Source organism: Neolamprologus multifasciatus, chromosome 11, assembly GCF_963576455.1.
Source record: "Neolamprologus multifasciatus chromosome 11, fNeoMul1.2, whole genome shotgun sequence".
Lineage (NCBI taxonomy): Eukaryota > Metazoa > Chordata > Actinopteri > Cichliformes > Cichlidae > Neolamprologus > Neolamprologus multifasciatus.
The window spans coordinates 18,480,888-18,508,304 of record NC_140449.1 but is presented as its reverse complement, the minus strand read 5'-3'; the positions used below and the strand labels follow the sequence as shown (position 1 = coordinate 18,508,304).

At 41.8% G+C, this 27,417-nt stretch overlaps 1 protein-coding gene across 2 annotated transcripts; it reads left to right on the top strand.

The window, feature by feature from the left end:
• The first annotated feature begins 2,213 nt into the window (after positions 1-2,213).
• nkd2b (NKD inhibitor of WNT signaling pathway 2b) lies at positions 2,214-27,123 on the top strand. Of its 2 annotated transcripts, none has more exons than XM_085176206.1 (10): positions 2,214-2,493; positions 2,620-2,646; positions 2,765-2,856; positions 22,502-22,562; positions 23,053-23,180; positions 24,587-24,682; positions 25,010-25,151; positions 25,400-25,457; positions 25,562-25,683; positions 25,817-27,123. In XM_085176206.1, the coding sequence occupies exons 1-10, from the start codon at positions 2,469-2,471 to the stop codon at positions 26,431-26,433; spliced, it is 1,368 nt and encodes a 455-aa protein (XP_085032332.1). In that variant the 5' UTR covers positions 2,214-2,468; the 3' UTR covers positions 26,434-27,123. The 2 variants fall into 2 exon arrangements, with proteins under 2 accessions (XP_085032332.1, XP_085032330.1); XM_085176204.1 differs by having other exon boundaries at positions 2,215-2,493; positions 25,559-25,683.
• The last annotated feature ends 294 nt before the right edge of the window (positions 27,124-27,417 follow it).

The following is a 27,417-nucleotide window of genomic DNA, read 5'->3' as shown; positions in this document are numbered from 1 at the left end:
TAGAAATACTTTGCGCCTTTGCCAGCGTGGTAATCCACATCCATTGCACAAATGCATACTGAGAGCCCATAAAGCCGAAGCAGTGTTGGCTTTTCAATTCTTCTACATGGCAGCCTTTGATCATAAACTAGTGCTTTTATCCAAATGAACATTTCCCTCAGAAGAAAACCGCAGCGCGCTCTTTCTGTCTCTCTCTCTCTCTGTATCTGTTCCCAGTCAAGACTGTCCTGTCAGAAATTATGAACAGTTGTTGTTTCTCGAGTCTGTTGAGATTTCTGTACCCCATATGTTTGTCATCCATTTAAGCAGGATGTTAGAAGGCGTAGGAGAACGAGGATGAAGGAGAGATACCTTGTAAAGAGACTGAATCCTGGGAACCGGGCTGCATGAAGAAATTGTGATAATTAGGCGCAGCAAGTAGGATCAAAGGAAGCTGCCATCAATGAGCTATGCAAATGTCGACTCGTCCTGTCAACCGCAGACAGTGATCTAAGATTTCTGCGTCTTTGAGGAGTCATATAGCAGTCACACTGATAGAAAGAGCTATACTGCTGCACATTAAAGGTATGGCAGTAAAACTGGGACGCTATCATACAGTACCACCCTCAGAAAGAATAACACGTTTCAGTGGCTCTGAGAATACATGCTCATCCACGCAGCTCTCCAACAAGAAGGTTTAAGTGCACGACTGTGATGTGACAGCAGCACGTGGAGGAGTCAGCAGAGTGTATCACAGCAGTTTGTGTCTAGGTTTTCTACGCAAAAGATCAAAGTAACACCTTTCTTGATTTCTTAAAGGATTTGCACGACTGAGGAACATTTACAAAACAGAAACATTAGCTTCACACTGAGCGAGACATTGCTGTAGTAAATTAATATTTATATAGCGCGTGGAATGTGTCCTGCGATTGGGCTCTTTTAACACTGTGCCAAAGGAAACAAACTATAAAAGTGCTGAGGAGCTTTTGAAGTCTGCTGGGCTGAAGTACAACATGTTCTTCCTGGCTGTCTTCAATAAACAATAGTTATCTTTGGCATCTGCTGTGCATATATGAAAAACAAATACTGGAAACGACAATAGGAAGCCTATCCGTATTCCCACAAACCAAACAAACTATATATGCCACCTAACACTGATCCTCAATCATTCACGACACTAACCCAGAGCATCTGCAAGTAGTAAAATAGTCCAGCAATAATTGTGCTACAACAATTTTCTTCAAGGTTTTATAACCACAAGGCTATTTGGAGATAATTCACTTTTTTTATTCAGTTATTAACTGAGCTCTGGTGTAAACAGAACTACAAATGACAGAATAATGAAAGGTATTTGCCATAAATATGAACCTACAAGAAATGAATTAGGGAAAAAAACATGAATGGAGTCAAAAGGAAGATGACACCAACAGAGGACGTGGTTCAGCTTTCAACTGCACATGAACTGCCAATAATTGTTTAACGCGTCAAGAGAGACATAACCTGCAACCGGAAAAGGAATTGACTTTTCAAAGTAGAGGTAGAGGTGTGTTACAGCTGTATTAAGAGAACATAGGAAAAATGAAAAACTATTGAAAGGAGAAATTATACAAAATACAAAGTGTATGGAACGTGTTTCTTCGAAAGCAACTTTAAACTTTCCATTATCAAGATGACATTTTGAAATAACTCACAAGTTTTTTGTATTCAGTGGTGGAATAAATAGCATTTCCAATAAAAAAGCAATATAATACCATACAGTCTTAAATTAAAAAACAAAAACAAAAAAAACGTTTGGACACAAGCTGAGATTTGGTGTGATCTGTAGAGCTGTTTTGTCTGAATTAGGGAGGGGGTTGGAGGTGACTTGACCTGGATAATGGTGGGTATTAGCGATAATTTCATTTTATTATGCCTATAATAAATGAGAATACTCAACTCTTGTAAATAATAATCATTATAAATGATAACCAGTTATAGCAACAAAAACCAATAAACTAACACCAATCAATTAAAAGAAATACCACCAGCCTATCTAATACCAGAGTAGGCAACATTTCCATTTTAAAAACCTTATCACGCATACGTGTGTACATGGTAGATCAAATCTATTTCAAACAGAGTTCAACTTGCACCAATGGTGTGTTTTATTTTGTAAAAAACTGCACCAGAAGTGTCCCTCTCTTCTTCTGCAAGCTTGACGCCCCGCTCTCCCGTTTCTGTTGCGTTCAAGCAGTTTCACATCAGTTGAACGGGAGTAAAGCTGGGAGCCAGACTGCGAGCGCACCCTGAGCCGCTTACAGATCATTTTAGCGATTTTTATCAGATCATCTCATCGCTGACAAGCAATGCTTCAATGATAGCGCGATATGTGTGCGCACCTTTGGATGAAGTTGGACTTTTCTTCTTTCTAAACTAAAAACAATGTGATCATGTAAGAAGTGGCGGATTTCGGAGTACATTTACTGAACCAGGGAAGAGGGATTTAAAGAATGGGCAAACTTCAGTCAAAACACGGTAAGACAGCAAAATACATCTATAAATTAATAAATAAAAATAAAGCGAAATGACACAATTTGAATATTGTAGCCTAAAAAAACTAACTAGTGTCTCTTTTACATCCTCGTGCGTCGTGATCCGTAGCGTGCAAGCGCAGAGAGAACCCTGAAGGTGAGGATAAACGCACATCATTTTTGCGTAATGGTTTGTAAATGGTAACGGTCTAATAAACCGCAGGACTAGCCTGAGATTTGTACCTGCTAATCGCTGTGTATTCTCCGCGTCTCAGGAGACAGTTTTGTGGTGAACGCCTTCCTCCGGAGAGGGATGGAGGAATGTGAGAGGTACAGCGCGGCGGATCAAAAGCTGAAGAACATGCAGGTAATACTACACTTATTAATTATTTTCTTACTTTCTTCAAAACTAAGCTGATCTTCTATTGATTCAAATTTTAGGATGTGGATTGCGTGCTCATTATATATGTTTGACAGTTTATACAAAAGTCATTATTGTGGAGGGGGGAAAGCATGCCAGGTGTTTTTGTGTGTGCTTGAATTTGCTGATGGGATGAGTCTGTGAGGCACTTCAGAGCTGTTACATTTCTTTTCCCCCTGAAAGCTGATCTAAGAACTTCTTGACTTAAGTGGAGGCAAACTGTATTCACAGGCATGTGTGAAGACATGCTGATGTCCTCGCAGAGTTGTAGGTTGTTGTTCTTTCTGTCATGTCTGGCTCTGGCACAACACTGCAGCGGTTATTCCCCTGCCAACATTGCTGGATGGGTTATGACAGCCATGAGTGAAGCGGCTTGGCAAAGCAACTCAGACCCAAACACACACACACACACACACACACACACACACACACACACACACACACACACACACACATACACACACACACAGGCTGGTTAGAAAGGTAGTCATTTCTCAGACTGAGGGATATAAAGTTTGCTCTTGTGGCTGCTGGCATCGTGACTCGGGTTGTGTCTTTTTCTTCAGTGCCTCCTATTCTAGCGCGGCTCCCAGTGGGCAGCCCTCTGTGGCATAACATTACATCACTTCAATTAGCGTACCTTTTTGAGGGGTACTAGAGAGTCTCAGGCTCTCAGACAGAAACTGCAAGACGTTCACACAGCGGCACAGACAATCTGTGAGGTAGGTGGCTGTAATAGTGGAAGAGTTATGGATTATATCAGGGCTATAAACCACCCACTCAAGGCAAATTAAAGAGAACTTTACTCGGCTTCAGAGGAGGCTGAGTTCACACTCCCCTGAAGGAAAACCACCAAAGGCATAAGCTTGGCACTTATTAGTAGGTGGCTCCCTCCCTCACTTCTATCAAAGTCATACCCCTGATTTATTTGTGCTATTAGCTGGTTGCATTAGTGGCTCAATCACACCAGAAAACTGGATGGCTGTTAGCATGTAACTAGCAAACCCTTTGCTTTTCATGCTTTCTTTGAAACTACCTCCATGTGGACTGAGAAGGTGGATAGATTCAAGCACAGTCATTGCATATAATGGTCTCGATGGGTCTTTGTGGTAAAATGTAATCTGGTAGTAGTTATTTTATGTCAGAAAGTGACTAAAAGAATCAATTTGCATCCTTTCTGTGTTACAGTTTGGCATCTAAACCTTCCTTTGGCGATTTGGCGATTTCTGTATAGAGATGTGAGCGATCACTGTTTTTTGGTGGCTGCTGTTTTTGTTCCCATTGGATATCCTTGATTGTTGAACTGCTGTGTTTAGGAAAGTAGATTTTTTTGTTACTTATTAGTACTGGATAGTTAATATTTTTGTGTATGTTGTAGATGTAATTGTAAAACTAAATAAACATGTATGCTTATAAATCTAAAAAAAAAAAGTGAACTGCAGAATACAGAATATAAACTACTAAATAAACCACAGTCAGGTATGAAAATTATACTAGATCATATCTTGAGTTTCACCTCAGTATTGTATTCCAGATAGAGCATGCAACTGCCTGCTCATATTAAGTGGAAGCTCCATTCATGCTGCTAAAAAATGGGCCTAAACCAACTTTCCTGTAAAGATATGAAATGTCCCTGGAGACCCTTTTAATGCTTTATAATTTCCCCACCTACAAGACAGAGCTTCCTCAAAGATAACATTTATCTCTGCTATCAGACGCTCACACCATTTCCCTGTTTGATCCCACATTCTGCTAATTAATTCTTCTCTGGGATCGGATTACTCTGTCACATTTCCACTTGTAATTATTGGATTATGGCTTCTTAGATGTCTGGAGTTTGGATTAAACAGGTCCGAGCAAACAGAAAAACAGCAATAATGATTTAATGTGTTTAGAAGTTTAGAGTTTTTTTTTAGATTCATTGCAGACACATTTTTTTCCCCCCAGCTCAGTGTTTTTGCACATGACCCTCATGCCAGATAGAAGTTTCGTCACACGGTTCTGGCTGATGGGCTGCAGAGACAGTTGAAAATTCCTTATGATTTCATATAGGAGAAGATTGGCTAAACACACGGCAGAGCTCTGACCATCCCCCTCCTCATTGTCAAACGGGGGAGTAGAATTCCTGAGTTGTCTGGCTGCGACTTCAAAGCACAGAACTGGGAGTTATAAAAGGGCTCTGATATCAGCGAAGGCTCCGAACCCTCACTCCTCTATCCCACCTCCCCTTTTCCCCGTCCTGGGGGATGGGCTGGGGGATAGTGTGCTACCAGAAAGAAAAAAAAAACAAACCAAAAACCCCATAACATGCATGTTCCCATCGTCAGTCTGTGTAAGTCTGAATTTCTTCAATAAAGCAGGATTTTTTGTTTTGTTTTGTTTTTTTAACTCCGGCAAAGTGCGAATGCATCACTGTGCTTCAGGAAGAAATAAGAAAGGATCAAAGGATTTAAAGACCTGTTTAAATATTGATATCACTGCAAACCATGATTCATGATTGCAGCTGTACCGTTTCTTCAGTGTAATCCTATAGTCTCCTTGAAGTGCGGCATTAGGGGACAAAGAGAGAGCGATTCAGCGCAATGACTTTGCTCATCCTACAGTCAAGATACTGACACTTCTGTGCAGGTGTTCACGATGAGTTTTCTCTTTTGAAGCACCTTGTGTGATGTTCAATCATTACATGTGAGATCAACCTGGCGGAAAAGTTACCCACCCCACTACATAATAAATTACCCTAATCTGCACTTGTTAAATATGTAAGGTACCTCCAAGCTCTGTGAAGCTTCCAGGAACACCAACACATCCACAGTTTCTCTCACACACACACACTGTGCTTCACGTTGGAGCTTCAAACTCACATGCTTGAATGCCCAAATATTGACAGGCTAATTCAGCTTTTCAGCACCACCTTTTGTCTCAAAACTTCCCATAGCTGCGGCCTCCAAAGAAGGAGTGTGTCAACATCTTAAACTCCACAACAAAGAGCTTTATTATGCCACTTTGAAAGGTTAATAATATCACACTTGAAGTTAAAAAAAGAAAAAGACTCAGTCAGGAATTAGCTGGATGTAACGATGTGCCAAAAGCTCAGAGACACAAATTTATTTTGACTTACAGAGAGTTACATAGAGCTCACCCCTCAACAATAAATTAGGTTTAAGAGCGTAGTTCCCAAGCAGCTCACTAAACTAATTGTAAGCTAATGTTTTTTTAACATTCAATTCGGAATTCGTGAATAAGACTTTCCCCTTATATAACATACTCATTTGGTGATCCTGCTCAAAATGGATGTTTTCTTTGGACAGTTTTGCCGCTGGGCATTTGGGTATATCTTCAAGTCGCCACGTTAATTTTGAGTTAGCAGTAATTGATTTGGATCCGAGGCCGGGATATCTGTGTAATCTTAAGACTATGACACTAAGTAACACTTTATTTTTCGGCACACGGGGGCAAGTTTTTAAAAGGGAGATCACTTTTGCTTCAGCTGTGAGTATACTGGATACATTTGTGTGTGCAGCTCCTGAAGTCCTCGACTTCTTTCAAGAAATATTTTTGTCAGCAGCATCTCATGACTTTTTTATCTTTTGCTTTTCCGTCATCTAAGTCCACGAATGAAGAGGAAAACATCCTAGAATGAGGCACAAGCAGGGAACAATACATGGTGGAGAGGAGACAAAAAAGGTGTGCTTGTATATGTGCTTTTGAAGAGACTTGAAGGCATTTAGTTTGTTTTTTTCCACCACGTCTTTTTTTTTTCTTTTTTTTTCTTTTCTTTTCTTTTTTTTTTAAAATTGGCTTCACAAGAAGGCGAGCTGTGAGCCTTCATCTCTGAATGAAAAGCATGTGGCTGGCATCCAGAACAGCGGGGTCTTTCAGCACGGCCTCAGCAGACATCTGTTCCTGGTTTGTACAGCAAAAATCCTGGAGCAGGGAGAGGGGCTGTGGTGGGAAGGGGGGCAGGGAGGGAAGAGGAAAAGAGTACAAGGAGGAGGAATAGAGTTTACGGGTGTTGTTTTTTCTTAAGGGAGATATTTGAGGGTTTTAAAGGTAGTGGGGGAAGGGGGGTAATTGAGAGCCTCATCTGCCTTCTTCACTGCTTTCTTTAGGGAGACAGAAGTGGACCATTGATCTTATCTTAGCTTGCTTCCCACATTAACTTGTAAAAGTGTTCAACGTGTAAATCAAGCTACTCTCTTGGTTTTTCCTACACTGATTGCCATTTGCTCAGAACATTCACTCCTCTGTCAGTGTAAACATCATCACCTGCTTGGCTCTGACCCTTCTCACAAGTGCGACGTGTTTGTTTTAGACTTTCTTTCATATCTGAGCGCATAGGTGTGCACCCCCACGTGGCTTTGCCTGTGTGTCTGTATATTTGTGAGCGAATAAAAGGCTACAGAGTGGCATGCGTGGCCTGAGTCTAATGGAGAAAGACATTACAACACTGTTAGCAAATTGAATGTTTATTTTTCTGACGATATTTGTCTGAAGTACTTGTTTGCTCTCTTTTACTGTAATTCCCTTGTGGCCAATGCTCATGAAAATAACTCTTTATTGCCATCAAAAGAAAAAAGAAACACATGCTACATACTGATTTACACGCTGTCAGCACAAACCAGAGCCAAATTAATCTTATTAGGTGATAAAAATGGCTAAAAATGGCCCCTATAGATCCTTCCTGTAGGTAGTTTTCAAAATGCATTTTACCAAACAGATTTGGAGTCACAAAAAACACCTTAATCTTGAAGGAATATTTGTGTAGATTTTATTGCGACGATAAATCAAACTCTTGTCTCTCTATGGACATGACTAACATTTATAAGGAGCTTTTCTAGTCTTGCTGACCATTCAAAACACTTAAGTCTCCAAGGCACATTTAACTATGCATTAATACATCTTCTGCATTATTAGAATTCCAGCTCTTTATCTACTGCACATCCATGACCAATCTTGTTCGAACAATAAATTTATATTCAGCATTCAGCCTGCTTAACGTAGTGTTAAAACAGAAAAAAAAGTAGCCTGAATCCCTCCCTACTGCTTCATGTATGTTGAATATATATAGACTATGCAAGTGGCCAATGTTATTACCGGTATTTACACCTGTGCAGGCTGTCAGTGTGACATGTGGATACATTTCGAGGGATGTGCACGCCAGGTTATGGTGTAGATTACGACATTAGGGTTTAACACCTGAGTTATACTTCTATGGTGAATCTGTGTAGAGCCTATGAGGTAGCCACACCAAGTAGCCGATGTTGCCAGCACTTATGCTGCGTTCCCTTTACTTTGGAAGTCGGGTGACATCACTCCAAGTTGACTGCTTTCCAGTAGTAAAGTCGCAAGGAAAAGCAGGATTTGTTTTGCTCCTTGCAAGGTACAGTTATTCATCCATCACTGGCAATATAGCGCAATGCCCGTTTTATTGCATTTAAAAACGTGGATAGAGCCTAACCACTTCTTTGTGTATGGCTTCTTTAGCGAGTCTCTCCAGAAGTAGCTGGAAATGCATAGGAGGAATCAAAGGTTACGACGTCCCTACGGAGTACATTTAACATGGAATTATAAATCCCCTGCAAGATAACAAAATCATCCTATAGACCCTGCTGTGACCTCCCACACCACAACACGGAAGTGCGGAAAATTGTGGTTTAGTGGTGGTTTGGAAATCTGTGAGCAGCCTTTCTGCCCGCAGAGAGCGTCTGCTGTCAGATGGGGGCAGTGTCAAAGACATGTGGTACGACCGGTCTGTGGGTTACTCTTGCTTGTACTGTTGTTAAACCCTCAGCCGGCTGTGGAGAAGAGTGAAGTTAAAACATACAAATAGCATCATCCATGTTGAGCATGGATGGATGGCTGGGTCTACTGCTTAGGTCAACTGTGCTAATTACAGGAGTTTACTCAGGGAACTCAGGGAACATGGTTTCCTTTTGCCTCTTTTCCACTAACAGCTATTCAACTCAGCTCTATTCGGTTTCCATTAGAACTGAGTACCACTTCAATGTGGGTGAGGTCATTATAGCCCACACACACAGCCCAAAAGTCCCTTGACATACTTTTTATGCCACACAAGCACGACGCAACAATGGACGATATCAAGGCGATGGCATACATGCTGCTAAACCAATGCTAAATGTCTGCACCTTGTTGCTGGACCACAGTGCTGGTTTGTGTGCAGCCGTTTCCCTCGTCGTCGGGTTTCAAAAATGACAGGTTTGATTCTTGTGAAGGAGTCACTCTTATGACTCATCCAGTGAGTCACACAGTGGCGTGCAGTCTGTTGATGTTGCATATTCAGCTCGACTCGGCTCAGTTGGAACCCTGGCCAAGTAGCTACTAAAAAGGTACCTGGTACTGGGTACTGCCATCTAACAGTCAATCCAGAAAACCAAGCTGAGTCAAGTCTTTTCCACTCTGCTTTGTCTGTGTGCTGGCAAAACAAACTTCCCCTGTCTGCTGAGGAGAGGCAGGTGAAGTGAATATAACCTCACTTAAGTTGTCGTTACACTAATGTGAACATAGAATAGAAGCCTCTCACTATGTGTTAAGCTGTCTAAGACTGTCAAAAAACAGTTGGCTAAAGGTGCTTCATTTTGTAAGGTAGAGACCTTACAATAATACAGAGAAAACCCCAACAATTAGATGACCCCTTGTAAACAAGCACTTGAAAACAGTGGGAAGAAAAAACTCCCTTTTAACAGGAAGATACCTCCAGCAGAATCAGGCACAAGGATCTGCGATCAGTTGGGTGTGAGGAAGACGGGAAAAAGGCGAAAAAAAGCCATCCAGAAATATTTGCGATTTTTCTTAACCTAACAACTTGAATCTAGTTCAACATAAATAATTAAATAATATTCACATGAAATACTCATGTTTGTCTGGGAAGTCACCATGTTGTGATAATTAAGCTATTCAGCTATTGTATATGTTCTTTTTTCCACTCTTGTTGAAACAGTCACACTGAATGAGCAAGAGCATACCTTTACAAATAGTGTCATCAAAATACCTAAATCAGCTTCCATAAGTACATAATAAATAGTTGTAAGCAGGCTTCACACACAGCTTTACCCACTGGTTATATTTGATGGCATCAAAAATAATAAAAAATTTCTTTAAGACAAAAGAAGTTACAATCATTTCATTTTCTTCATTATTGGACTGTTTATCTTCACACTTTTGGACAGAAGCACTGTTGTGGTTAGTGAAATCTCAGCCACACCATCAGTGCTTTCTCTTCATTATATTAATGAGAGATTTACACAAATGGATTACAGTAAAATCTCACCTTTCTGAAAGAAGCACAGGTTTTTCCTTCACACTCAATGAGCTAGAAATGCGTGGTCACCGATGACAGCAGGGAGACCTCGCCTCCACTACATCATGGGTAGTGTGCTGGTGTCTGTTTGGGGCAGCCCTGGTGAGGGTTAATGCTGGTGGGTGTCTTTACCCCCGATCCCTGCCAGGGGAAAGAAAATACCTGAAGCTGGAATCCAGTGCTTAGCGCTGACATTTTTGGCAAAGGCTGCTGGATCCAAGTGTGTGTTTGATCTAGTGCTCTCCAAGCCAAGTAAAACACCAGGAGACTCAAAGGTTATTACATTTTAGTGTGTAAGGTATGTTTCCACATAAACCCCTGTTCTTTTCCAAGTGGACTTCATTTCGCAAGCCTTAAAGCAACCAGGGGAATATTATATTTTTTCAGTTATGGTTGCCCATAGTGTTATTGTATTCTGTCATTGTTAATTGATTGCATTGTTATAATTACATATTTAGCTAAATGTAGTGCACAAGATACGTTTGGGGAGGATGTGAGAAGCTCCTGAATATGTGTTTAACTTAACAAAGGACACTCCAGATCTGCTACTCTTCAACATTTAGTTTTGTTTGAGGTTTTAAGACACAAAGGAAGTCTGAGGTTTTGGTTGTTTGCTTAAAGAAGACAGGAGATTACTCTTTAGGAAAGAAGTGTGTTATGTATTAAATTCAGCCAGTCGAAAATTGTCCTAATACATACATATCAAATTTAGAGATGACTTTTATGTTAGATAATCATAGAGGGAACTAAGATGGGCATCACAAGATACAGAGTTGTGGGAATATCGATGCATTAAAAAAAAAAGGGGGGGGGGGGACATTTATACAAAATATAGCTGAATAGGTTTGGGCTGATTAACACCTTTCATGATGCGATGCAGTGTACGCCTCCTTTTGTCTCTTGTTACCTTCAATTTCTGTGTTGCTCTTGTATAAACATCCTTCAGGGTCGCAGCTTAATGTGTCGAAACTTCATCCTTGCACCGCATTCATGAACCTGACACCCTGCTGGGTTTGAGGCTTCAGAGTGAAACACCACACACGCCACATACCCTGGCTTCCTGTAACCATCCAAAAAAACAAAAAAGACCAAGAGTATGCTGTTGAGCTTATTCTTTATGCATAGATCAAGCACTGTAGTAATGCATTATGCTCAGTGTTACACATGCTACGTTGGGTAGCACCACGATTTTGTTTCATGTTCATTCAAGTTTCATTAAGATGTTCAAGGTAACTTGAAAAAGGTGGAATTTATAGCAGAACTGTTCTCACTGATGAACAGATTTTTAAAACTATCCACCTTCCTGTCTTCAATTTGTACATAGGGATTACCAAATCCTTATTCTTTTTTTTTTTTTCAAACACAGCCTAACCCAGATCCCCGAGGAGTCTTCCTCTCTCTCTGAGCTGAGCCTTCCCCTCTTTGGGACCCCAACCCTGCACATGTGTAGGTATCGCTATTACTCAGCTCATAAAATGCCACAGCCCCATCTGAAAGTGGTTAGCTGTTGAAACACACTAGCAGCTTCAAAGCTTGGATCCAGGCTCTGCAGACAGCACAGGCCTGGCCCTCCTTTTGCACAACGCATTCCTCTCCGATGGGGGATGGCTGCAAACGTGCTTTTGTTACCCAAACCTGTTCCCGTCATCAAAACCCTCAGTGAGCCCCCATTTAAAGGAAGTGGTTATTTTTGTCATTGGTGGTAATTTAATTTTGAAAAAAACAAAACAAAACATGAAAACAAAAAACTGCAGGATGATTCTGCTCATGTGTTCAGAAGAAATGAGAGCTCAGCGGTTCTCACAATATACATTGGTTATATACCCACACACCTTTTGTGCTCCTTCTATATGTGACAGAACAGGAGGGAGAGGATGAAATGCTGCTGAAAGAGGCCTCTGTTCTTATTTCCTCTGAAGGCAGCCTTCTTTTCTTCCCCCACCCATTTTTTCCCGAGCCCGTCCACTTCAAAAGCTGACCTGAGCCCTGTGTGCCATGTAACATGTTTACCTAAAGGCTCATTTCAAATAAACAGCAGTTCTCCATGAGATGCCTGCCCCTCCTCACTGAGAGCTTTTCAGAGACACAATCTGCTCACAGGAGGCAGATCTAAAAGAAAACAAACTTTCTTAAATCTTGATATCATTTCACGATATAGCCGCTCATTGCCTTTTGTGTCTTACAGTTTTACAGAAGAGCTTACAAGTGTAGCAGAATGTGATGAGAAAATGTGTTCCTCAAGTATTAAAAATGCCCAAATATAGTGAGTTAAGTTGCAAAAGAATCTCAACAGGAGACTTGGAAATGCATGAAAACATCAGAAATATCACGTGCAGTTGCTCCGCAGGATCTTTCTTTATAACCAGCTCTTAATTCTTCATGCTGATAGGGGCCCAACTGATCCTATCATTTCAAAAAATGCCAGTGTATCAGAACACCTGAACTTTACCCCCACTATCACATGCTTGCAAGGCTTTTAGAGCTGCTCTATCCTGGTAGCGCCTCATTATCTCATAGCTTTTAAGGTGTTATTGCACATCAGCACCCTTCTGCTTTTTGAAGCATAAATCCCCTTTAAAGAACTTTTATCAGACTTTTAAGTGTCACACTTAGTGATTCAAGTGGACTGCCTTTGGACTTGCTGCATGATAGAGAGCAAGACTCCATCGGGCTTGTAGCTTTATATCAGAGATAAGATAAGAGTACACAAGGAAGCTAACACTAAGCTAACTGCAGGCTCCTCCGCGGCCCTGTAGACCTTCCAATATTACGGCCATGAAAGCACCAGTTTTCGTGCACTCTGCAGCAAAAAAGCTAAGCTGGAGATGGAGGTGGAGCTGAGCTAAGCTGCCCTCTGCACCATAGCCTTTTGATCTCTGCTTGCGCCATGGATGAATTACGTTTCCGAATTTCACACTGGGGAACAGTGTTTCAGAAACACAGCTAGTCTGTCAGGTCACTAAAGTGCACACATGGCAGCCTGAGTCCAAAAAGAAGACGTGCAGATGTTAAGTCTCGCTGATGGTGGTCTAAGAATCTGCACTTGGCATATTTCTGTGATGTGTTGCAAGTAAAAATTATAATTCATGGTTTGCACCAGGAGGCTTTAATATTCTTGTCTTGTAGCTATGATTTCAAGAGCAATTCATCACATGCATACCCTCATATCCTTTTTACTTTTTTTGACTAATTATTTTCTTTGAGAATAATTCAACAGACATATGAATGAGCTTTGCATGATTTTGGTGCATCAGTAATTAGCCCATGTGCTACTTTCTCTTTTCAGTATCTCATCTGTTCCTCTTCAGCTTGCAACTTTCTACTTCTTTTTCAAAAGAGGTTGCGTCTCACGTGCCATAGCATCACAGCTAGTGACTTACTGGCAATTGTCCATTTCACATAGCCGGGCTTCCTTCACATCATCTCAAGATCATGGAGTCTCCTCTGCTTCCTGTGCCCAGCAGGAGTGTATTTTTAGGAATCCTCAGGAAAACATTTGGTTTTGACCCTGGGATGACCCCCTGTCCAGTTCCAGGCCTGTGAGGAACTTCACAGCTTGGATTTAAGCCTGTTCTTGCAGTGTCAAGAATTCTTGTGGTCTTTGAGACTGGCAATCGCTGCTGGCTGGAGGAGACAGCGGTACAGGACAGTCAGGGGGAGTTACACAACAGCAAAGAGAGAAATGAGATAAAAGGGGTGCATCCACTATGAATAAGCTGCTGCTACTTTTTTCAGCATGTCAGATTAAGATACTGTATTTAGTGTCAAAAACTGTACCACAGTCTGCAAAGCCAGGACGTTTTTGCAGAGAACAGGAGGGCCTCAAGCCTTAAATATCTCACAGTAAAGAGCACAGTACCAATTATGCAAATAAGTGGTGTCGCCTAGAACCTGAGGTTTGGCAAATGTGTCTGTAGAGTAGTTAGGTTAGATGGATGGGTTTTTAGAGGCTCCACCTTCTTCTTCCCTCATTTGTTGCGTTTTGCTCAGGATTCTGTCTGTCTCTTACCTGCAAGCCGGAATCTCCCTGGGGTTTTGATGCACTGATAATACACTACAACAGACCTTCCTCTCTGTTTGCCTAATACGCCTTCCAAAATGATGTGTTAAGAATCGATTGGTCACGACTCCATAAGCTCTTCTTTTTGTGGTTACTCATATCCATCTGTACTTTTCTTTGTAAGTTACATTGAAAGACATCGGAATAAGTAACTGCTGGACTGGAAATTTTTGGTTTTGACCTTTAACCAACTGGTTGGAAGACCTATACAGGAAACCAGCAGACGGCTCATCTACCACACCACAAGCTTTTATAATAACAGCAGGAGAGCCACAACATCTTTTGTCACTGGCTGCTGTATTTGAGAGTGACTGAAAAATAGTCAGCAAATCTGCACAGAACTCAAATGGTGTAGTGCCAAAAACTACAGGTGCCTGAGGTTTTTTTATTGCCCACTTTTAAGTGACTTTGAGTGTCAAGTGGGTGGGTACCAGTTAGGCTACTATATGTCTGCTAGACCTTAACCTCCTAATTTGACTTAGTAAACTGGACCTCTTGACTGTGTTTGTGGTGTTGGTCCCTTTTGAAGCATTTTTAATTAAATTATCTGACCAATAATCACATTCGTGCTGCAGTTTCTGTCATTGAAATTGTAGTGTTTTATTTGTATATTACATAGTGCTAAGTACATAACATGCAGTCTATGGAACACCGTGGTCCATAATATATTCCATACTGGACATTATTATGGTAAGTGTTAGAAGTCTTCATTCCTGTGTCCAGCAAATGTCTGATCTAGCAACCTAACCCAGAGCTGATTCAATGTAGGCTAGTTGTGTATAACTAATTTTCTCCCAGCATAACAGTTTTTTTGCAATTTGTGGACTAAACCAACATGTTACCAGAGTACAGTTGAATAAAAGTAGAGATGAATGAACAGAAAAACAGTTGCAATAGCAGTCAAAAGTTAAACATAAAAAGGTGATAGTCTAAATGGTAAAAGCACTGAGCATTACTAATTAATAAATAGTTAAAATACGTGATTAAAACTGTCGGATTAAATACATTGTTCAAATACCTATAAACACTACATTCTATAAGAGTATCCACGTAACACTTATTTTGTAATCCATTTTTGAGAACTAACGGGTGGTGATGAAGATGCACTTGAGCTTGACTGTTACAGCTGAGGGAGTGCGTCAGACGAAACAGGTTGAGAGACATGCTACATGTAAAGCAGTGTTGCTGCTCTTACCCACTGGTGTGCAGCTGTCCTTACCCAACATGATTTGTTTACATTTCTCAGTCACCCACAGGAGCATTGTAACGCCTGTAGCTCCACCAGCCTCCAGCCGCAGAGCCTCGCCCCTATGAACTGCTGGGTCTGGTTTTCAATGCTATGACTCAAATCTCTTGCAGCTTAGCAAAATGAGCAGCGAAAACAGTGTGTCGGTGGTTATCTCACAGGTGAGAGCTATTACAACTGACATCTCACTGCTAGACAGACAGCTGGAAACCTGACACGGTGTACAGTACACAAAAAGCACGCTTACGGATGAGAGTGATTGTGTTGAGGTGTTTTTATTGCCCACTAGAAGCAGACAAGACGGAGACATGCTCACTTGATCACTGTAACTGACAGACAATCGGTCTGAATTGCTGATGTACTAAACCCCTGGATACATGATATTATTGCAGATGGTTTCAAGCTCAGCTGGACACTTGCATGGAGTAGCTACCTTTGGACCATAATGGTATTGGCGTCCCAGTTGCCTCACCCACAACCTGGCATTCTGAGATCCTCTGTGTTTTTTAAAGGGCCTGTGGAATGTGGAACAAATCCTCTCAGCTTTATCGGCCAGGACGAGCTCCCCATTGGCCGAGCTTAAGAGCCAGGGGCCTGTGCAGGAGCTTACAGAATTTCACATGGAGGCCAGAAACACAGGAACATCCTGTTTGAGTCCTACGCTGACTTTGATATGCCGGTGCCTTGTGAACTCGCTTCCTTCTTGTTTTCTTGTTTGTCAGGCTGTGCGTATATGCTCAAAATATTGCTTGCTGTGTGTTCTCTGTCTTGTTTATGTGTGTTCTTAATATCTGGTGCTGCAAAGTAAAAGATGAATGATTCCTTTGATTGTTTTATTAAAAATCTCCCCACTTTAATATGAGAACTAGATCATCTTAAGGTCAGGGAAAATTTTTAACAAGAAGCACAATTAATTGGTCATGAAGAGTGCTCCAGCCCTGGATTTCATATGTTTAACACAGTAGGCGAAGCTGGATTGAATATCTGTCCTCAACAAACAACAATGTCTTAATTACAGCAATGTGCAAAAGTCTTGAGCCACCCCTTATTTCTTTCCACTTTGCTTTTACGCCACTGGACTTTCTTGTAATTTTTTTAAAGTTGTCTTGAGCAATAGTTCTGCAGGCTTGAATTTGTTTTTATGAAAAAGGCACCTAACTCAAGGGATGAACCAGTGTTGTGTCTACACATAGGCTTAGCAAAGAACCAGTTTTAAATTGAATTTTTAGGGACTTGCCTACTAGCAGCATGTTCTAGAAACATAAAATTTATTCTGAATTCCTTAATTTAATCTACAAAAGAAAAAAGCCAAAAATAAAGCTCGGAAGACATAAGACAGGCAGACACAGACATAAGGTGATTTGCATGAACTATTAGCTGAAAACTTGGCATACCTCTGCATGGTGTGTAGCGTGTCTTCAAAATGTTTTAGGAACTTGGACAGGTAGAGGACAAACAAGTATAAGACCCAAAAGTTAACTATAGCAGATTAACAATGTCAGAAAGTCATGTCCTTTAACAATTGAAAAAAAAAAATACCTGGCATAGGCCCTGTGAGATGCCCTTCAGTTTATCCACTTACTGTTCACTGAAGCCTCATCAGAAATGGTCTCAGTAGAAGGGTGGGTGTCAAGAAGCCCCTTAAGAAGGGGAAACGGGGAGAAGAGGCTAAGATATGCCGAATCACACAAGAATTTCACTGAATATCAGTGGCAATGGGTGTTATGGAGAGATGACTCCAAATGTAAAATTTGTGGTTCAGTCAGTCATACAACAGTGAGTGTCTACAGCCATCTGTAAAACACGGTGGAGGCTCTGGCATGGTTTTTGACTGTATTTCAATGAGTGGTGTTAAAGTGTAACTTATGAATATATAAAAGTATCATCAGATTTTGATTCACCATACAGTAACATCTAAAAAACATTTGATTGGGAAACAGCTTCATTTTTCAAGATGATTATGTCAAATATGTTGCCAGTCCAGTAAAAGCATACCTGGATAAAAAACACACAATATAACACTATCAGTCATGGATTGGCCTCCCCAAAGTCTGCACCTCAACATTTCTGAAAAAGTGTGGGATCATTTTGACTGAGAACAGAAGAAAAGACAGCCAACATCCAATGATGAGGATTAAATGTCCTGCAAGAAGCTGTAGAACTATTCCTGAAGACTCCTTAAATCTTTGGGAAAGCATTATGGTACAAACTTAATGTTCTGCTTGGTTTAAATGAATGAGTCTCCTAATTTTTTTACAGTCCAAATGGGGGTAAAGACTTTACCCTTGACCCAGACTTTAGACACAAAATATTTAAGTCTTTACTCACAAAAATATGAAGCAGCATTACTTGTGGCTGTTAAAAGAAGAAGATGGCAATGCAGAGTCTGTCAGTGTTGTAATGCAGAGTTCTGCTCTGAGGATGCAGTGAGAATGTGCGCGGTGGCAACTTTTTTGTGTGTTGGACATATTGAACCATCATAGCCACATTATGTTTTCTCTGATCAATTACATGAACAGTGTCGTGATCTACTATGAATACTATTTAGTACATTTGCCTAACCCAGATCTGTAAGACTGATCGAGTCACTGGTATGAAGCACATGGTTTCCAAGTCCCTACGGTAGCTGCCTGTGTGACAGCTGAGAGAAGGGCACTCCATTACATCAGTCTCCTATCAAAGCTCACTTTAATGAAGGCAAGCTGATTACAGCGCTGGTGACAGATGCAGGGTGGCCAGCCAATGATGCTAATCTTTGTTTATGCCATCCACCAGGTCACAATCAAAGCGAGAGAAAGATCAGCGGTGGGGTGAGGAGGGGAGAGTTTAAGAGATAGTATATCCTGATTGAAGGGGAGTGGGTGACTTTCAGTGGTTTACATGCTGCTGTTACATAGACAAGCAAGCATGCTCATCTCTCACCACAGCTGTTGTTATAGTAGGACAGAAGAGCCTTCGCCCCAGCGATTCATGTTGTGCCAAGGGAGAGGTTCTGCCTCCTGTTTGACCTCGGAGAGCATCCCGCTACCATGAAACTGCCATATCTGTGCCCGGGCTAGTCCAGATGACAGGATGGCATTCTGCTCTGATCTCATTTCCATCCAGAGAAAGACATGTCAGGGCACGCTGATAGATAATTGGTAGACAAAGGCAAATTTTAGCCGTCTGGTAACTGAAACTTGATGAGATGGTGTTTTCATTTCAAACTTAGAACAAACAGTTGTTTTTGGCTCGTTTTTAGCACGCAAAAATACTGCGGTCCTGAAGATAATTATTGTGCAGGCTGAAATTAGTATAAACAATGCTAACTGTGGTAAAATGCTTCTGTTGACTCTGAGCAGCATAATGTCACTGACTTTGATTGAAACCAGAGGTCAGATAAACAAAAAAGAAAATGACCCTTTTGTTCCAGCCATCAAAAAAGTAACACACTTATTTTTCTTTTACTGTCTTGCGAGGCAGGGAGTTGTGCAACTGATCTTTTGTCTTTTAACTCCCGTTATTGTAGGAACAACCCCCCCCCCCCCCCCCCCCTTTACTCTGCCTCTCTTCAGTAAAACCGCTCACATCTGGTTTTGAGTCAAGGCCAGGTTGGTTTTCTTCAGGAATGGAGGGCTTTTATTTCTCAATGGCCCCACACTCCTCTAGTTTCATCCTCCGGTATGCATAAGAAAATCCACTTTGTTTACAAGCTGCTGCTCCCGTCTTTATTTTGATTCTACTCGGTCCACATTTTCATTAGCGGAGAACCCAGCAGTCATCTCCAATTAATAGCAGGAATGTTGGCTGGCTGATGGCTATGAAGCCTTTCTGTGTCAGTTCGAGGTGACTTTGTGTTTCCACAAACTGTGAATGTCATAGAGAACTTTTATTCCAATTATATTTTCATATTTAAAAAAAAAAAATCTGGAGGATTTCAGAAAACCACACAACTTCAAAAATACACGAGGAAACAGACTGTATCCTGTTTTGTATTTTTCCATATGTTTATACTTGGATACACATGCAGACATCAGATCGAGTTTCCATATAGAATACCCAGAGGAGAGAGGAACTGAGTAAAAAAAAAAATCATGTTAGCCTCGTGTTTTTTAAGACGCAGTTTTCAAAAGCAGTTGTGCATCATATGGTTTAAAGAATTGACTAAAAGAAGTGTGTGCACTTATATTTAGGGGGTGAGCTAGAGGGAGTGATGTGAGAACAAAGATGTGCACTGTTTTCCAGTGGGAGGATGGGTGGTAGGCAGGCTGCAAGAGAGAGAGAGAGGGAGTGAGAGAGGGGCTGCTGGGGGATGTCTGATGTCACCTGGTAGGGAGCTATGAAAGCATCCCCTGGTTACCCTATCCCACATAAAAGTCTGGCAGTAGGCTGAGGCTTTAGGGAAGCTTGGCAGAACTGCTGCATTAAACAGGAACAAACATCACACACCTTTCTTTCTGTCTCTTATGTCAAGGTGTCTGGGAGACAGAATCTGTTTACATGGAACACTGTCGCTGCTTTTTTTCCAATGCATTTTTTAAAGAAAACTGAGATCTGATACCTTATCATTTCCCTGTCATTCCTGTTGAAGTGCCTGTTCTGCACATGCAGTGTTGGGTTTTTTTAGTATTTTTTTTCCTCCATACCCAATGCGACACACTTCAAGGATTTCAGGTGTACACCACTGGTAGAAAAATGAGGAACACTTTGCTCCAAAATGCTAACAGATTTCCGCAGGCCGCAGAGCAGTTTGTGATCTGATAGTGAAAGAATGAGAGCTGCTAGATGCCAGAAAGCAGTTAATTACACATGTGGTGGGCAGATTTGAGCCCGACACTGTGGGTGATGTGGATAGAGATGCCATGTGTTTGGACGTTAAACTGCAGACTGCGGTCGGCCCCAGCCTGCTCTCTGATTAGCTCCCCCCATAGATGTAATGAGCATGGTGGTGGTGGTAGTCGGGGGAGCCATGTGCTCAACACAAGCCCCACTGGTTCCCTCATTTTGCACTCAGCGAGATGCGTCCCAATATGTGATTTTTAATTAAAGACCAGCTGGTTGATTAATTTAGTTTCATTGGATTTAAGGCTGAATCATTTGGAGGTGCTCATACCTTGCTTCGCACCCTCATGGGGATGAGGATGGGAGGAATCGGTGGTTGTCTTTGATGTTCCCCTGAGCTGCAGAACAGTGTCTCTGTGTGAACTCCCTCTTCCTTACATACTGGCCTTCATTATGGTACTGAGCACAGAGAGGAGAGATAAAAGCATCCAGTGCAGAGAGGAAACAACAACTTGGCTGCAGAAACCACAAAAGATGGAAACTGTTTTGTTTTTTGTCTATGGATACATATACGCTTTGTTTCCAGTGTGTGCTTTTGATGATTAAAGAGTCCTTCTTGTTTGGTGCCCAGGGATTGGTATCAGTTGTCTCCACCTCTCAAAGAAGCCTTCCAGAGCCTCTAAAAACCCACCTCCGTCCCTCCCCCAGAGCTCCCAGAGACTGGAGTAAGCAACAGATAGGCACTATCTCCCAAACTGCTTCCTCCTTTACCTCACACTTCTCTTATCTTTGTCTCTCTTGTTCACCTTTCTCCTCTCTTCTCCTTTGCACCCGCTTTCCTCTTTCTTTCTTTCTTTCTTTCTCCTCACCTCCTGCCTCCCTTTCTTCCCCCACCCCGAGGCTCAACTCCTATTCTTTTTGCTGTTTTTTCTCAGTGTCTCCTGTGGCCAATTTGCAAGGGGTATCCAAGCCTTGACCCTGCGACTCAATGGGCTCCCCCTTTAGCGGTGAAGGTCAGGACCAGATTACAGACTGGAGGTATCATGCTCTGAAGTGAGGAATAATCATAGGCTTGGAGATTGTTAAATAGAACCACAGGCCCTGGTGCTGTGATTACTCTCAGAAAGAGGGGAAGGGGAAGGGAGGGGAAGGGGAAGGGAGAGGAAAGGGTGGGGGGGCTCGTTCACCTAAACGCATGCAGATGTTCAGACTCCCGCTTGAGCCTCAGTTCAGCTGAAGGTACATGGAGTTCTTTTGTTTTCTAGCATCTATCTGTTTTTTATTTGCCTCATTTCAGTGGGCCTCCTTGATTCAATCTGGTGTGATTTTATTTCAAAGTGTGTGTGGAGCAGCTTAGAGTACTGAGAATGACGTAAATAAGATGAATCATTTGTTGTTTAAATACTTGTGGTTTAGGGCCTGTGCTGCACTTAATTTTCATTGTTTCCACAATCCAATTGCAATTAAAGATTAGCTGTGTGTGTGTGTGTGCATGGAGACCCTGCTGCCTTTGCCTCAGTGTGCCTGAACATATATAGGATGCTTATGAATGCATTGTGGTTCTGTTTAATGCATCCCTCCTTTCCCCTGCTTTTGTTTTATGGCTATAGAGTTGTGCATTTAATCAGTCCCATCCTATCTGCATGGAAATTTCCATCTGGTAATTATTCCCCATTCAAAATAACTGTTGCTGAGACCTCACTGTGAAGTTTGTTTTACATAAACCAAACGTCTCTGAGCCGAGTCGCAAGTGAGAAATACGACAAAACTTTTTTTTTTCCTAAACTCAGAGCTGCCATCAAATGCTTCTCGGTGGATGTCGCGTCAAGCAGGATGAGAATAAACAGGTTGGCTGAGAGAGAGAGAGTGCTCAGATGATGAAGTGCATCATGGTGGGTTTTTTTTGTCTTTTTTTGATGGATGTGAGGGATCTGTTTGAAGGGCTTGGAGGAATCTTGAAAGCTTGGCTGTGGCTGGGCCTGCTGTGTCCCAGACAGTGAAACACAATAAGCGTGCAGATGTTCAAAGTGTTTGGCTGCGCTGGAGCCTCCAGCCCTCTCCCATTCATCTGAGTAGGAAATGCTTTAGCTGGAACTGTTTGTTTCTCTGTGTCTGTGGTCTGAACTGTAGATTCACTTACATCTCTCTCTCCCTCCTCCTCCTCCTCCTCTCCCTCTCTCTCTTCTAATTTGTTTCCTTGTCACAGGAGTTTCCAAATGGTGAGCTGAAGGAAGGACAGTTCACAGATCAACACTGTCCCCTAGAGGGTAAGTGGAGAAGGATGTGCTTCAATTGATTTGGCTTGTGGTCAAACTACAAGTTTTCCACAAGATTTCTTTGGATGTGATTTTTTGCAAAACGTGCAGTGAGCTGGGTTTTAATGGCTTTGATTAAAGCATATCAAGCTACGTGGACTAAGCACAGCACCTCTACAAAATAAATGTCTGTAATAAAACTAGTAAGAATAACCCTTGTATCACGTGCAGATCTTAAAAGCTTTCCTTAATTACATCTGGAACAGTTAAAAGCCATCAATTAGAGCGCAGATCTTTGGCTTCATTTCGTAGGTTAAGGCAAATGCATAGCATAAAAGAAACACTATTTTCCTTGGAATGAAAAAGCAGTCGTGCTTAGACACCTTGTAGCCAGACAAAAAGGATAAAGGCTTGTGAGGGTTTCCGATTAAAAAGGATGTTTGAAATGAAATGAAATCAGTGTGTTTGTGTCTAACTGAAATGCGTCTTCTTGTGTTAACAGTGGTTCTGCCTCCAGAGAAGGCTGAGGGCTGTGAAAGCTACCTGCAGTACCTGCACTCAGAAGAAGGCGAGAGGGAGACACTTAGAGACGCAACCAAAGCTTCGGGGAAGAAGCGTATCAGCCTGGATGTATGTACACTATGACATTACTGTGTTGTGGTTAACCATAAAAAAACCCCCAAAATAAATAAAGAGAAATTTACAAAAAGAAGCACAATTATTTCTGGGGACACAATAACATGACATAACTGCAGGAGAAGCCCCAAGCTAACAGTAACGGCTAATAGCAAGCATGTATCTATAGTATTATATGAATCATGTGACTAAAACACATAATACTTTGCATCTTTTTCTCCCACACAACATCGATGAATCCTCTGCAAGCCTTTGAATATTTCGGTTTCTGTGACTTCTCCAGCTGGCCCGTCACATTATTGTGTCCCCAGAAAAACCTGTGTTGTGTTTTGTGTGCTTTTGCAGCATTTGCTGGTGTTTTCCTAAGTTGCAGTCCGCTTGACCTCTCAAGTCCACCGTACATACCCACACTTACCACACTTCAACCACGTAATGTGATTACGTTTACAAATACACAACAGTTCAGATGTTTATCACAAAGTATGTGCGCAGGAGTGGGTTAGTGTACGGACATAACTGGGATAAATTTGACTGACATTGGGTTTTTTAATGATAGCAGGACTGTGGCGTTCCAGCCTAAGCCACGTACAGCTTCAGACACCATTTTAAACGAGTGCATATAACACTGAGTCACGTGTTGCCTCATATGACACTTTTTTTCCCGGTTAGAAATAAAAAGCCATATGCTAAGATCCAAAAGCAGTAAACCAGTTGTGTGTTTTAGTGAGTAAAAGCTATTTAAACGTCTACTGCAGGCAGTAAATGGATGATAGGTAGCCTCTGCTCAAACTGCCGCAGCATGCCTTCTCCATGTGGGCAGAACATCTGTCTGTAGGTTTACACCCCTCCAGACCATATCCTGATTGAATTTAGGGACCAATAAATATATTGTAATGTTTAGACCTGCATGTTTTAAAGAACTGCTTGGATTTGCCCTTTGGTGATCACCACTGGTTACGTGAGCCGAGGTTATTTCATGAAACCATAAAGAGCTTTGTCTTTCCCTGAGGTCTCATCTCTTGTAAATGCACGTGCTCATTCACACTGTGTCAGCTCTCCATCTCCACCGCTGCAGGCTCTATACTCCAGATGTTTATTTTTCCATTTATGAACATGTTACCTGATACTTCTGACTTCAAGTTGGTTAAAAAAAAAGTGGTAACTCCGAAAGGTGGCCACACTTGTTTTTTTTGACTCATCTGTAGAAAGTTGAAGGACTTAAAAGAGGTCATAGCTGAAGGACTTACTGACCACAGTGATTAATGCTGCTGTGTTTTCTCTTTGGCACACTGCAGACATGCAGTAGTGCGCATGCAGTGCTCTTACTGTGCTTAGGATTGGTAAAAACATGGAGATTAAAGCCAACCAATTGCTAAAAATTTAAATGTTTGTATTCTCAGGATTTGGAGTGTGATGTTTCTGTGGAGGATGACAACCGCCAGGAGTGGATCTTCACTCTTTATGACTTTGACAACAGTGGAAAAGTTACTAAAGAGGTATGTGACAACATAGCGACACTTACTGATGAGCATACCTCTAAATATATTTATTCATTTATTGGCAACTAATTTTATATCAATAAACAAACAAGATACTTTGTTTTGGTTTCATATTTTATAAATTCCAAGCACCTTATACGTGTTTTGAGATTCAGAGTTGAGATCACTGCTACTTCGCATCATGTTACCTTTGTGTTGTGCTTGTCTGAGCCTTCTACATGTGTCATGTGTCTTCTTACTATTCATAGTCTGTCCTTTTACATGTTATTCTGTCAGACGACAGCACTAGAAACTGTATTAAAAGTGTTTTATCTGTCACTGTAGGACATGTCGAGTTTGATGCACACCATCTATGATGTGGTGGATGCCTCTGTGAATCAGTCCTGTCATAACAAGAGCAAGACTCTGCGTGTCAAACTGACTGTCACTCCAGAGCCCAGAAGCCACAGAAGAGAAACGGGGGCAGGTAGATGGCACCAGCATTATAATTTAGATTATCGTTGTAACAATACTCTTAATTACATCATTACAATTATCATTATTAGAATAATTTTCTGCAACAGAAGCAACAAATGTGGCCAGTGTTTCACGTGTAACCATACAAACACTTACAGCGCCTGGCTTATGATTTATACATAGCAGCTTACAGATATGGCAAATCTATGGGAAAGATCGTTTTCCCTTGTCTGAACTATTGATCTCTTCCCTCATCAGAGCGCTGTCACCAAGAGGAGGGTCGTTCAGCCGACAAGAGGCTATCATCCTACATCAGGTCAGCACTTGTTTTAAAACCTTTCCTGTGTACACTGTGTTGACTTGACTTGAGCGTTAGCTATTTATTTCTTAACGCACCCACATGCTTATTTACAACAGTAGAGGGCAGAGTAATGAGCCACCAGCCACTGAGGGTCAACATTACTGTGTGGATGAGAACACAGAGAGGAGGAATCACTACCTTGACCTGGCTGGTATAGAGAACTACACCTCCAGATTTGAAGGTAAATGTCTTTTCTGATGTGTTTTCGTGCAGCCTTCTTGTTTGCAAGTTGAGGGTAGAGAAACAAAAGTTTATTTACAGAAGCTTTAATTTAGCAGTTCTACACTAATTTCTGTCTCCGCCCTGTCTGTCAGGAACCACCCCTGTCTTTCCTCCACAGGAGGCTCATGCTCGTAGCTCGCAGAGCCGCTCGCGCTCCCAGGAACCAGAAGTCCAAGTTGCGCACCAGCGACGCTCACAGGTCATCAGTGATAGCTACAATCCTATCGAGTCTCGAAGCAAAGGTGCACAGTTCGTCAAGTCCCCTAAAGGAACCTCCAAGGGTAGCGGAGGCAACAATGGGGGAAGCGGAAGTGGTAAAGCCACTAAATGTCATGGCCACCACCCTCCTCTGCAGACGGTGCTCCACAGCGGCAGCGCGGCAGCTCATGGAGGTCAGGATGTCTACCACTTGCCACACCAAGCCCAAAGCTCCGGTCACCACCAGCATCCTTTGCAATACAGCCACAGTAAACGCCTGAGGGCCAAAGGCCGTGAGGCGCTATCCCCATCCAAAACCCCTCTGCCAAGTCAGTCCCACCCCCAGCAGCCACCCCCAGTGCCCTCTGTACTGCCAGGCCTGGAGAGAGAGCAGGTGTCTGTCCCCCCTGGAAGCCCTGGCTTTGTGGTTCCTGTGGTCCAGCGCCATGAGCACCACCATCATCACGAACACCACCACCATCACCACTACCACCATTACCACCAGACATGACCGCTTTCAGCGTGCAGTGACTGAAACTGTACAGGACCAACCACAGCCAACCACACCAGTCACAAGGACTAAATGTCATCCCATGGGAGGGTCTCACTCTTCTGCCCAGGATCTTTTAATTTCCTTCCTGAAAGCTAAACAGTTAAATCCCGAGATTCGATGTACCAGGGGGGCATGTGGCTTGGTGACAGATAATGCTGCACCACAAGGATGATATCGTGTGCCACACTGTGAGTGTTATTTGTAGATTTTCTGCCGGGATGGTACCAGTATAAAAGAGGATGACTTTTGATGTAACACCCCTCCTTTCCTGAAGCTGTTGATTATACTTCATGGAAGCTATTTGTCAGAATTGTTGTATTGTTCTGTGCGAGACCTTTCCAAAACATGGATCTCAGGTGTAAAGGTGCTGCTGCTCTCAAGCTTTTCAGAGGGTTATTTCCTCTCGGAGGCCTGCTGTAGACCGAGGGGTTTCCTTTTTTGGGGGGAGGGGGAATATGAAATCACCACTGCCAGTTTTAATGCAAAAATATCTTGGTATATGTATAAAAAATATATATATATGTAAACACATTTTACTGTATAATTATTATACTCTATATGCATATTTCATCATGGATATAATGCATATATGTATTTTGTCTTTTATATATTTTAATAAACATTATATAGTTCATTTATATTATTGCAGGGGACGTCTGTTTATTTATCCTTGTAACGCTTGATGAGAATGTGTCTGCTGCAAGTGTGGACAGAAAGAGGAAAGACTTTTTTTTTTTTTTTTAAATTTAAACCATTTAAACCAAGGATGTCAAACATAAGGCCCGGTGACTGGAGTCAGTCTGCCAAAGACTCTAATCCAGCTCCTTGGACAGCTTGGAAAATTCCAAAATGGGGAAAAGGGTATAAGTTCCTCACTTTTAATTGTATTTTCATAAGTTTTACAGCTTTTCCTACTGGTAAAGATCTCCCCTTGGCCGTTCA

Coding starts and splice junctions, on each gene's coding strand:
- nkd2b (XM_085176204.1), top strand. CDS start 2,469: ATGGGCAAACTTCAGTCAAAACACG. Junction 23,181..24,586: donor AGAAGCGTATCAGCCTGGAT/GTATGTACACTA, acceptor TTGTATTCTCAG/GATTTGGAGTGTGATGTTTC. Junction 25,152..25,399: donor CAGAAGAGAAACGGGGGCAG/GTAGATGGCACC, acceptor TTCCCTCATCAG/AGCGCTGTCACCAAGAGGAG.